Source organism: Rhodnius prolixus, unplaced genomic scaffold, assembly GCF_049639745.1.
Source record: "Rhodnius prolixus isolate KJV_2025 unplaced genomic scaffold, Rpr scaffold_12, whole genome shotgun sequence".
In the NCBI taxonomy this organism is placed as follows: domain Eukaryota; kingdom Metazoa; phylum Arthropoda; class Insecta; order Hemiptera; family Reduviidae; genus Rhodnius; species Rhodnius prolixus.
In genome coordinates this window covers 6883558-6897055 of record NW_027411635.1, presented here as the reverse complement: position 1 = coordinate 6897055, position 13498 = coordinate 6883558, and the positions used below count along the sequence as shown (strand labels likewise).

The 13498-nt window shown below is 32.9% G+C and overlaps 2 protein-coding genes across 9 annotated transcripts in view; one reads left to right on the top strand and one right to left on the bottom strand.

Moving 5' to 3' along the window:
• yellow-c (L-dopachrome tautomerase yellow-c) overlaps nt 1-7875 on the top strand; it is a 30236-nt gene extending 22361 nt beyond the window's left edge. For all 4 annotated transcript variants that reach the window (XM_074142727.1, XM_074142728.1, XM_074142729.1 and 1 more), the window contains 5 exons: nt 557-794; nt 2736-2998; nt 3394-3512; nt 3920-4114; nt 4641-7875. In XM_074142727.1, the coding sequence (XP_073998828.1) occupies nt 557-794; nt 2736-2998; nt 3394-3512; nt 3920-4114; nt 4641-4790 (965 nt within the window). In that variant the 3' untranslated portion in view covers nt 4791-7875. The remainder of the gene's footprint in view (nt 1-556; nt 795-2735; nt 2999-3393; nt 3513-3919; nt 4115-4640) is intronic.
• A 1418-nt stretch (nt 7876-9293) lies between these two features.
• The window catches only part of Bap170 (Brahma associated protein 170kD), a 46246-nt gene continuing 42041 nt past the window's right edge, over nt 9294-13498 (bottom strand). For all 5 annotated transcript variants that reach the window (XM_074142717.1, XM_074142722.1, XM_074142718.1 and 2 more), the window contains 2 exons: nt 13302-13393; nt 9294-11855 (listed from right to left, as the gene is read on the bottom strand). In XM_074142717.1, the coding sequence (XP_073998818.1) occupies nt 11750-11855; nt 13302-13393 (198 nt within the window). In that variant the 3' untranslated portion in view covers nt 9294-11749. The remainder of the gene's footprint in view (nt 11856-13301; nt 13394-13498) is intronic.

Here is a 13498-nt window from a genome sequence, read left to right as displayed (position 1 = left end):
TGCACGGACTTTTCAAACGACCCTCGTAAGTGGCGTTCATAACTTTTATTAAAAAATATTGTGGCAGAACCCCCAGAATTCATACTTTTGTCTTTTACTAACTAAATTAAGTTTTACTTTATATTACTACATAATTCGTAGCAAGAAAAAGTATTGCATTTGTGGAGATTTTAGATTTTGAAAATCGCCATTTTTTTAAGTGGCATATACATTTTAAAGGGCTAAGTATAAACTGAAAGTAAAAGAGGGGGTAAATGAGAAAATTCTTATAAACGTTTAGATCAGAATTAGGAGTGAAAAATGCGTAGATTTTTTTTTTTTACACTCTAGCGTCTAGTCTTTGCGTTTTTGTACAAAGTTAATTAATACTTTGCAGATGTATTATGAGAATACATGGTTCACTGTACCGTGATAACCCATAGGGACTTCTTTCCAAGTAGCTGCACGCAAAGCTAGCGCTTGTAGGTGAGAATCTTTCGCAGCTAGATAAATTATATCCAGAAAAATTAGTGTGATAGTTTGGAAACAGTTTTTTTGTATTTTTTTTTTCAAACAGGAAGTAACTCGCCAGAATTAATACCGTATCCAAGCTGGGACTTCAACAACATCTCAAACGCAGAGAATGGTACTGTCATCGTGAACACCTTCCGAGTGCGAGCCGATGAATGTGACCGACTGTGGGTAATGGATTGTGGCATCAATAACATTCTCGGCTCCTCCCAGCAGCTTTCACTGCCTAAGATCCTTGTGTTTGATTTAAAAACAGATAAACTGATCAGAGAATACAAACTCAAGTAAGATTTTTCTTTACTTTTTCTTACTTCTCTCTTTCTTTCTTTCTCTCTTATTTATTTTTATTTTTTTTGTAACTCTTTATACTACATGCTCCATTAACAATATAACATGTATATATTGTTTATCACTTACTATTAAACATAACATAATCACAAAGTTTACATTAACATAACTACAACACTATCAGATACAGAAAATCAACATTTTAATTAGAATTATTTCAACTTAACACATCTGTATACACTGTCTTTTATAAACAGAAGTATTAACCTTAGTTGTTTATTTGGATTTTATTAATAAACTGAAGAAACTGACATACATATTGCTTCGAAATTAATTTTTGTTTTTGGAATGGCCATCCTGATCCGGTTGAAAGTACATGCGTATCGAATTAGCTGACTTCTTTCTCTTTCATGAACTTGGCAGTGGTATATTAAATGGTCCCATGTATGTTCAACAGCTTCTTCACAAGAGCAAAGCCCAATATCAGTTAAACCAAATCTGTAAAGATAAGCACGATGTTTTCCGTGCCCGCTCAGTCCTTGAGTGAGCATGTATCCCAAAAGCAAAAGGGGACTGCACGCTGTCGGCCAACGATATGAGAGAAACAGGAAAAACTTAGTTTAAATTTAAAATTTCGTTACTTAGCTACCTTTCTAGCCACTAAATTCATCTTAATCTTATCCGAATTTTAATTTTAACATCTAACTTAAGCATTTCAACAACAAACAGCCTCGGCACCACTTTAGTGTTGGTCACTTTCCAACTAATTATTTAATAACGCTAATTATTCAACATTTTATCGTTAATATATTTATCTTACCAACAATCGAATCTTAAAGCTATTTATAAAATTATTAACTTATTTACTAATTCACTATCGCATATACAGACTCACACCGCCCTTTCAACAAGAAGATGGCACTCTAAATAAAAACTGTACAAGAAAAATAATTCCTAAATGAGGAAGTTGCAGTCCCTAGAAGAATAAACCTTTCCCTAATAATAAAAACAATTCCAATTCATCTGAATAAAAAACTTCCATCCTAATAAATACACACTTCTAACTCAAAAAACTGAGAAGAGGTAACGTATCTCAACTGTGCTCTATAGAATGTAAATGTTTCACTGGGTTACCGGAGGTTTTTTCTTTCCTGTCCAGTTGCTTTGAGACTGTTACCATTTAATTCTGTTAGATTTAGTATTTGTTTTCGAGTAGTTATAATATTAATTCAGAAATAATCGCAAGTTCAGTGTTTATAAACAGTGATATTGGTATGCGTTGTGCTTATACTTGACGGCATTATGGCCGTACATTTATTATAGCAATTCTCACTTCTGTACTTTAACATCACAATACAAATCCAATCTTCTCCTCCCATTTGTACCTTCCAGTACATCTTCGAATTCTACCCTGAAAGATGGGTCGGCTTCGTCTTCTTGCGACTGTTAAATAATGTTTAATTAATACATTGGTAATTTTGTCTTTGTGGGTTGGCGGCATTGTGGCGTCAGTAATGCGGCTTGTAGCGTCTGTACAGCGTCATTGTTGTTGTTGTTGTTGTTGTTGTTGTTGGTGTGTACTGGGAGTTAGCGTCAAGTGTATATAGTACCTTGTGTAAGAAAGTACAATTAAAATAAAAACTATAAAACATATAAGTGTTGTTTATTCGTAGCAGCTGCAGCAGAAACCTCACAATTAAAAACATTAACAAGAAAACTTTTAACAGCGACTACTGATTATTATTATTTCTATGCTCACATTCGCCGTATTAAGTGCTTCTTGAAAATAATCTAACCGCCGAGTAAGAAGGCCTTCTTTACCATGAAAGCATTCCCCATATTTCTCTTTCACACAACTTAATCTTAAAACCATTTTTCGCGCACTTTTTTTTTTTGTTGGTGTTATTGTTTTCACCATTATTTGTTTTGTCTCATAGGCCAGGAAGTGTGAAGGAAGACTCATTCTTCGCCAATGTTGTAGTTGACATAGCGAATACTGAAACTGGATGCGATTCTGCCTTCGCTTACATCCCAGATTTGGGTTCATACGGTTTGATCGTGTATTCTTGGGCTGACAATGACAGTTGGAGAATCAAGCATCATTACTTCCATTTCGATCCGCTAGCTGGCAACTATCATATTGGAGGAATCAACTTCCAGTGGACTGACGGCATTTTTGGACTAGCTCTTAGTCCTCCAGGTACTAATAGTAATCCAGGCCTCTTAATAGTGCAGCAATAAAACGCAACACCTTACCTGAGTTATTGTTATACCTGAATTATTAAATTATTACAATGTGCTAAAAAGCAAATTTTCTAAGAATAACTCGTCCTATTTGTTAATAAGTTCTTCAGCTTTACATAGTCTCATATTTTGAATCGAAAATCCTGTATAAATCAGATTAATAACGTATATCATAGTCAATAATAATAATATACTTTTATTGAAATAGAAAAGAAAATGAACAAAAATTCTTGGAGTCAATATCTATATAGCCAGCTACGCCAGGATGGTAACTTACTTTTGGGGAAAATTGCCTGTGCCCACAGTAATTTTACCTACCATTACCGTGTATCTATCTATACTTTTTTTTAGACGCAGAAGGATACAAGACACTGTACTTTCATCCATTATCCTCAACGAGAGAATTCGCAGTTTCTACAAAAATTGTGCAGAACAAGACAATCGCTTCTGACAGCTACTATGAGTATAAGGTGTGCAAATTATGATTTGCCTTTTGATTATTAGACAGATTCTAGGATCTAGCTAAATATTAATCAGGATGATTTTTTTCTCTGACATCCAGTATTGTATCACACTCCATCAAATGTATAGAGTCTCACCTCTCTCTTCCCAGAAAATTGGAATTGAAAACTTCCTTGGTCACAAAAATTGGCTAAATTGTTATTCTTGAAATAAACAACGAGGTAGTGGCATACCATTTTCTTATTGGTGCAGTGCTTTAAGGAAAGTTTCTTCGTTTGATCATTCTGATAGTCCAGATAGAACTGTGTGACAATTTCCAATTTCATATGAAAGATACTCTGAATATTTTTCTAAAACTGGGGGTGTCAGGTTATTTATTATTTTTTTTACTCATAATTTGAATGATGTATTTCAGGTTCTAGGTTCCAGAGGACCTAATTCTCAGGCCACTGCATCTATGGTTGATCAAAAATCTGGAGTTCTCTTTTACACCCAGGTGAATAAAAATGGTGTAGGATGTTGGAATCCAGCTTCCGGAGATTATTCAGCCGATACAAACGGACTTATCGCCACTGACAATGTTACCATGGTCTTTCCAAATGATCTTAAAGTAAGCATTACCATAAATTTATTAAATTTATCATTTTAATGTCGGTAAGAGGAAGATTTTGATCTTACAAATTTTCAGAGAATGTACGTAAAAGCATATTTCAGGAACTCTTAAATGTTCTAAATTCTTAGAAAACGTGGTAAAATCTCTAAATCAAAACATCTTTTAAGCATCGTTGATTTTATTATAAATAGCACTCATTTTTTTTCTGATTCGCATCATTTTCTGGTTTTCATTTATCATCAGAGATTAAAACACTAAATGTAAAAGACACGTACTCTACACTAACTGATGAATCAGTGTCTGTTGAATATCAGAACCTGGACAGAAATAGGAGCAACTTGCATGCTATAACGGATAAAATCAATATTATCCGGCACTGCAGAACGATAAAATTTTCATTTTTTTAAATATTTTTTTATCGTCGCATTTTGTAAAAATAGGTAACAGACAGCCTTAAAAGAGCCTCTATAACGGGCTAACACTTTTTATTTTTTTTACAACAAAGTTCTATTTTGCTTTCCAGGTTGACAGAGACAGTAACTTATGGATACTCACAGACCGTCTGCCAAGCTTTATCTACACACATCTAGACTTCAACGACACAAACTTTAGGGTACTTTCAGCACCAGTTCAAGAAATTATTGAAGGCACTGTATGTGAACAAAAGAAATAGTTACAAATAAAAATTGTTTTATTTTTTATAAAAGTGAATTTGTTAATTTTAATTTACGTTTCACATTGTTTAATACTAAATGTATATTATTGGCGTGCATCGTAAAATCGAAGTTTTGGCTTTTTTACAATTTTTTAAATATACATATACATACATCTAATGTATTCGTAAACAGAATTTTAGTTGAATGAGCAAATATATTTGATATGTCTTCTTTTCATTATCTAACTGACCTATTGAGGAACATGCAACTGCAAATTACGAAACTCAACAAAGATTGAGTTTAATCAAAGAAAAGAAATCATCTTATCCTTCTCAATTTTCAGCAAATACTTTTTTTGTCATTTTTTGTAAGTAAATGAATAAAAAATTCTCTTAAAGCGGGGAATATTCGCCTGTATATATTCAAACCACTCTTAATTTTAGGCGCGTAGGAGCCTCAGAAAACACATCGCTCGCACATTTATTTTACAAATTATCTCAACTCACCTACTTCGGATTTAATCTCTGTTATTTCAAGAAAATGTTGGTGTATTAAGAGCTTCTACTGTAAAAGACCAAGGTATGTTAGATTAGCAAAGGATTGCCTCACGATGCCCACACTCGGCGCTTGCAGTGATGTCAAATTAGTTGGAAGTTGAACACAAAGAAACAGGAAAATGGTCATAATGCTACAAATCACAACTTGGCTCGGTGTTACATCTGCCTGACACGCAGAAGGTCCCCTGTTCGATCCTGGTTGGCAACACCAATACCCCCACAACCATAAATGCGGCGGTGACTAAAAGCAAGGTACTCCAGATGGGGCAGCCGCGTGGCCATTCTTCGGGAAAGACAATTCCTTAATACCACTTCACAATTCAACGCCCTGACCTCCGAGATTTCTTCATATGCTTAAACTTAAGCTCCTTATCCGTTGATCCTTTACCCTCAATAACCTATTTTTCGATCACAGTTTTGTCATACTAACACTCGACATTCTTTCCAAGCTACTTCTTCCTCGACTTACTCCGATTAACAGCTCTGTTGGCTGGGATTTCTTCCGTGATAACCAGTCATGCCAGGGCGAGCTTGTTGGCCTTCAGCCGATCAGCGCACTCACTTTTGGACTATTACAAGTCATCTGTTTACTTGTTGCATTTATTTTTGAACAGCTGTAAAAGTCTCAAAGGTTAAAAAAAAAATACATACTACACCTGTTATGTTTATAGTTTGTACTTCGAACTAATATCCCCACCCTAATTACTAATGTAACAGTCAGTTAATAAACAGAGTTGATAGTGTACCCACCTTTGCCCGTCTCTGTGAATACCCCAATTCCTTAATAATAATATCATAATATAACATGGCGCAGTCGGTAGGACTCGAACCTACGCTCCCAAAGGGAATCTGATTTCCAATACTTTCTTCTCCTTCTGGCAAATATTCTTCGAAATTCTGCGGTGCGTCTTTTCTTCTTGAAGGAGGAGTTGAATAGGCACAACAGCTATTTTTATTTCCCATTACTGCCTAAAGGCCAAAGAATTTCTAAAATAGAAACTTTTTCTTCGTGCAAATAAAGCCACGCACGCATTTCTTTGCATTATTAAACTCATTTAGGACATTATTCTCGTAAGTTATGTTTTCACTGATAAGGTTTAGGTTACTTTTGTTAGATGATCATGAGTGCCCGTATTGATGTGATAATGAAATACATATTTTTCAAATTCAGCCGACTGTCGAAAATACAGCTTATTTTTTTTTTGAAAAAAAAAAAAATATTAATAACTTATTAGATGCGACACCAACACAATATAAGGCCTAGGGGTCCATCACTATATTTATGGTAGAAATAATATTGAAATATTTACGGATCACAAACCTTTGGTGTCTTTAATGCAGAAGCCCATCGCTTCTATCCCTTCGGCGAGATTGCAAAGAATAAGACTTAAGTTGTTAAAGTATAAAATAAATCTAAAATATATTCCGGGTAAATCGATGAATATATCAGATACCCTGTCCAGATTTAGCCCACAAAATGTGAATGATGATGATGAATTCTTAAATGAATTAGTTCACACTGTAACAGTTAGCCAAAATATAACATTGTCCCATAATAAGAGCAGAGATTTTGCAGAAGCCACTAAGGCCGATGATACGTTAAAAAATATTATAGAATTTTATTTTCATGGCTGGCCAAACGATAGCAAAGGGTTGAACTCAGAATTACAAAAGTTTTACAATATGAGACATGATATTGTTGTTAGCTCCGAGGGATTAATATTTATTAACAATCGATTAATAGTACCTTCCAAAATATAGAGGTGAAATATTGGGTAAGCTTCATGAAGGACATATCGGCGTTACAAAAACCCTGCAATTAGCAAGAAATCATGTATACTGGCCAGGTATAACCGATGATATTAAAAGCACTGTTTTAAGGTGTCAAACTTGTGCCAGGTTTAGAAATAATAACATTAAGGAGCCGTTAATTCCACACGAAGTGCCTGATTATCCGTTTTTAAAGGTTGGAGTTGACTTGTTGGATTTTGGAGTAGAATCTTATCTTGTGCTATTCGACTATTATTCCAAATGGCTAGAATTGAGGCGAATAAAATCGAAAGACTCAAGCCAAATAATAAAATGTTTAAAAAATATCTTTGCTACCTTTGGTATACCCGAGCTAGTAGTAGCTGATAATATGCCATTTGGCTCAAACATGTGTAAGGATTTTGCAAGGGATTGGAATTTTCAATTCCAATATTCCAGCCCTAGATATCCGTGGTCAAATGGAATGGCCGAGATGGGTGTACAGATTTCTAAGAAAATTCTTAAAAAATGTAAATCTCAAAATTGTGACCTTGACGCTGCCCTTTTGCAATATAGGGTAACCCCTATTCTTAGTAGTGAGTGGACACCTGCTCAACTATTACAATCTAGAATTCTTAGGTCTAAGATTCCTATAAAACAGTCATTATTAAGACCGGAAGTAGTGAAAGGGTTTACAGAATTCCTGTCTAAGTATCGCAATAAAGTGGGAGATTATTATAATAGATCAACGCGACGTAAAAAAGAATTCCTAGTGAATGAGGAAATTTATTATAGAGATGGTAAGGAGTGGAAGAAAGGGAAGATAGTTGAGAAAATAAATCCCAGATTAATAAACGAAAATAATAACAAAATTAGAAGGAATTCCTTTCATATAAGACCTTCATATGACAGTCATGACAGCACTAATAATCGGAATAATTGTAGCGTTAGGGATGATACAAGTATTAACAGAGACGTTGTCCAGTACAGATCCGCAAGGGGAAGGCTGACCATCAAGCCCCAGAAATATCCAAAATAGAGGATATTATTTCGTTAAGAATTTTGTTAATAGTTATTTGTATTTTATGAATTTATTTGAATTATGTAAAAATAATTAAAATAAAATAATTGAATAATAAAAATATATTGATAATAGTTAATTTGTTAAATAGTATAGTTGATATTAGTTTTTGTGTTTTCCACAATTTAATTAAATATTTTTAATTAAATAAAAAATGTATAATTAATTTTATTTATGGGGAAGATGTTATGTTTATAGTTTGTACTTCGAACTAATATCCCCACCCTAATTACTAATGTCTCAGTCAGTTAATAAACAGAGTTGATAGTGTACCCACCTTTGCCCGTCTCTGTGAATGCCCCAATTCCTTAATAATAATATCATAATATAACAACACCTGCTTATTTTAAGTGTGCCAACACTGACTGAAGTTATAATGGAGTCGCTACAGCACAATACGACGTGGTACGTCAGCCATTTTGAGAGAACTAAGAACTCGCATGTTAATTTAAAGTTTCTAATCAAAAGGATGAGAGCTTTGCAGGGAAAAAACTGTTAATAATACTTCCTGCATTCGTGCCAACTTAGAATAATAAAATACAACTAGGCATGCAGTAGAAGCCTTGCATTCATGAATAGTAAGTGAGACCACTGTTAAATAAATAAAACAACTACAGATAATTTTTTTTTTAAATAGACAAATTAAATAATATAAAAATTTCGTTTATTTTTTTATACACAAAATTTACAAATTTCAGGACTGCTAACGCATTATACAATGATAAAAACTTATTACCAATAAGATAGGGGGAAAAAAATTAATTTTTGCTTTGAGAATCGGTTTACTTTTTTCTGTTTCAATTATGTACGACTTATTTAGTTGGATTCTCATTATTATTTTTAATTAAATTTTGTATTATTTTTATTTTAATACAAAAAAATTTGAAATTTTTTAAAAAAGTGTAGATAACATAAAAACACAAAATACAAGTAAGATTCCATGTTTAAAAAATATCTCTCTCTAACCTTTCCAAAGCTTAAGATTATGTACATACCTTTAAAGAGGTTTGTTTGTACATTATATTTTTTAGAATTATTTAACATTAAACAATTAAAAAAAACAAATTTACATTCTTTTAAAGATTTAAAAATTCGGACTTATATACTGTGTGGTCTTGCTTTTTAAAAAAAAATAAACATAGATGTTTTATATGAAAGTATCACAGGAAAATAACAATCAGATCTATATGTTCCGCAGCAAGAATGATTAAGGATTCAGATTCAAAGTGGATTAAAAAATTGATTGTAGTCCCGCATATTTTTTACTTTCTCTTACGCCTAATAAGTATTGTGAACGTATCACATTTTCAAATAGGAATTTGTACCGGCAATACATGTTTTGATGCACCTTGAGTCAAAATCAGCCAAAAACAAAAACTGCAACTTTACTGTAGTCATCCCCCCCCCCCCCTAAAATGGCTCCCATTATTTCAAACTTCACTGTCAGATCTACATTACAAGTGTATCACTTTTATTTAAAATATTTATTTCTTTTAACTTCGCAAACATACTACGCTTATGTAGAACATTATGTGGGATATTATTTGAAACATTTCTCTAGGCAAATTAATCTTAAAATTTTAAAGAGGAAAATTTATCTAAGCTGCCCTAAACTCTCATTTCAGTGTATGAATAGCAGCACATTTCAAGCCAAAATTGTAAGTTTGAAAGAAGAGCTGAATAATAATAATCATTGGATAATACACGTAGGCCTAACACTTTTAAAAGGAGTATTGTACTAAAAGAAATCATTGTAGAAGATAAATCAGACGTGTCAGTCGTTAATACATTTAATCCAACATATGTTGTTGAAAGGAATAAACTATTTTTTACTTATGAACAAACCTGGAAAAAAGGAATTCTTTTAATGTCGTTATTATAAAACTTTTAAAAGGGCCTTTTCATATTTTTGGAAATGAACTTTAACAACTCCCAAATCAAATTGCATTAATATATTAAGGCCAAATCAATCCATTTTTTAAACAATTCATTAATTCTGATACACATTTTATCTAATACATTACTTGTTCGTATATTTGAAATTTGAATTTTTATAAAATAGCGCACATCAGTCATAATTACATCGATCGATTTTTATGTTTTGAAAATTTGTATTTACTAGAAAATAAAAATAAAAGAAACATGGGCAAGTGATAAATTCTTCACGAAAAGCCTTTAAAAAAATGGATTATAAAAGAGAGGCCCTCTTCATGCTACCCACATAAGCCTTAGATTGCTAATTCCAAGTGGTCATGGCAAACAAACTACGAAAGTATCTCAAGCCTAAGCGATTAAGATCCAGAAAGGCAAAAAAAAAAAAAAAAAGAATAACATCAAGAGAATAAAAAGTTAGCAATATCTAGCGCTTCTATAGATACTACAACCCAAGTCCAATCACGGATTTCTTTGGTTATACTATACGCATGGTTATCCAGTACGCTGTACTCTGTTCCTCATTAGTGAAGTATGAATTCTAGTCAGTGTGAATGTCTTAGCTCGAGAGGTTGAAAGAGAAAACGTAAATGTAATAACATCTCTGGCCGTGAAAACGATGGCAAAAGTATCAAAAAGTTTGGACACTTAATTTTGCAATAATTATTTTATTGAGATAACAATGCTAACGACCTACCCGAAAATGATTGACACCTCCTGAAGAGGTCTTTTTGCACTTTTTCGATGAGAAATTTAACCCTCTTTCTTCACGTAAACATTTTCATACGTTTTATTCCATAAGACTGGAGTGGTGAGAAGGTCTGCAAAAGTTGCAGATGGCTGGCAATACTTGATGTTGGAAGCCAAAATCTTATGAACAGCTCTAATAATAATAAAAAAAAAATGTATGCGTTCAGTTTGTAATTTTCCACTAAAAATTCTGCCGAAATTCAAAAAGTAGGCCAAGGAGTCTTAAAAAATGTGTTTAAGTATTTTCCCCTCTATGATCTGTAACTGTTTATATCGCACTTGGTACAAATTAGTTGAACTTTCTTTTCTAAAATTAAAACTTGTTTTAAGATCCCCGAATGTTATTTTGATAGGTAATAAATTGATGTAAAACGTAACAAGATGCGTCTAAGACAAAAACAAAACAAAAAATATTAACATAAAAATCTTAACGAAACTAACATTTCGAGAGAGCCAATGTACAATCCTCCAAGAAAAGGACGGTTTCCAGGCTTTGAACTTTTATACTAATTTTATGAACAAATTTAACATTGATTTTTGTCTTTTTTCCCATTTTTTATAATAAAATTTTTGTATTACAAAATAACATTACATTTAACTAATACTGATGCATTATAAACTTATATAAAAAACGTACATTATCTACACACAAACATACATACATACAGATCTATCCTCTTATTTACATTCTTTACTATGTATACCTTAGAATTGCCCGTTGAAACGATAATTTTTTTCCTTTTTCAAATATTTACACATTTCATAATAACCTCAAATGATAGTTTACAATTAAAAAGCAAACAAAAAAAGAAAAAGAAAAGAGAAACAATAGGGCCAATAATATTGTCTCCAAAACCGTATTTAATTAATTTAATTTTTACACCTCCGGTTCCAAGATTGTCTGGGGTCAGCTTGTCTGGTTCATGTCGAAGAGTACGTGGGCAATAGTTCTTGAAGATTCCACATTGCTTAGAGCTACATTCGCTAGATGTGGTTCGTAACGTGTCAGGTATCTGTTCACATAAAAAATGCAAATCATTAGAATAATACAAAAGTAAAAACTAAACATCTAGATTGAAATCCTCACACGATTTTCTCTTACTGCAACTCTCAAGTTAACATCATTCTCACCCATTAAACTATTTTCCCCAAAAATGAATTTTCTTACAACTTTTCTTTCAGTCTCCATCTACTTCCCACCAACTTGGTTGTTTTAGCAGGTAATACATTCTACGTCTAATTTACACTAACTTGGAAATACTCCCCAAATCCTTTCAGCACATTTCTAACTGCATCTTCTTCCCAATAATTTAATACTACCCCACATAACTTTTCTCACGCTATGCATTTTCTTACCACATTGTACCACTTATTCATAAGCATTCATTTAAATATCTCTCTAGAGACAATTACAGTTTTATTGAAAGTATTTCTTATTCTCAATGTTAAACAAAAATTTTTGTAAACCTGATATAACCTACAACTTTACAGAATAGACTTTTGAAGATTTGAAATTTTCTAGAAAACGGCATTACCTACTATTCTTTTTAATTTAGAATGTTAAAGGAATATTTCTTTCATTTGATAGTATATATAGAACATGGATTTTTCATTCCGGGAAATATAAGACATTAGCTCAGTGGTTAGTGCACTGGACTCTACACGGAGATTCTGGGTTCGAAACCAGCTGTTTGATTTTAGATTTTCTCTTTCTAGAAGCTACTTAAAGCTCACTGTCCGGTGATGAGCAATGTTGTCCGTAACGAGAGAACACTGCCCGGAGGCCAGCAGTACAGTGGAAAAAGCTCCAGGCGCCAATGACCTTAGATAGTGACGCGACTTAATTGAAGTATCAGTATAAACTAACTGTTTAAAACGGTAAGGAATGATGAACGACAAAAGGTACCCAAATCCGCAAGTACTCGGACATTTCATGTCAGCTCGTAATTTCTGTCTGTCAAAAACGATCGAAAAAGCACATGTATTTTATTTAAATTTGGTTACATGTCGTGTTTATGTTGGTTCAAAGTTCTTGTACACACTTCAGTGATATAACCAGCGGAGTGGCTTCTGCAGCCCATGCCTAAAAGTATACTTAATGCTGAAAAATTAGTATTATTTAATTCATTTCACTGAAGCAATGAAAAAAAGGTACTATTTACAGTGACAGAAACGAAACGGTACAAAGCAACTCGTACCTTTAGACTTTTAGTGCTTTTATTGAAAACGACATACTGCATTGGTTGCGGAGTCCTGTAGAACATGGATGTGTCTGGCATAGTAAGATTAGTTACAAATATTTAATGCTTATTTGAACATTTCTAATAAGACCTTTGACATTATTAATATTTAGAGAATCTTCAAACAGATATTTCAGGAGAAAACTCATAATCGGAAATCAGTCCGATTACAATATCTTATTCTTACGAAGATTAAAAAACAGAAAAAGTGAAACATACCTTTTCCCACTTGAAGAATATATGACTAGGTTGCGCAGTATAAGTGCAGCTGTTAATCGGATACTCTTTGTGACAGGACCTTCATTGTCATCCTATAACAAATAATGAATGATTTTCTGACAAAGACAAATACAAAACACACATCATGCGCTAAGACTACTTTTTTGGAATTTTAAGACCACCAAAACTTGTATTTC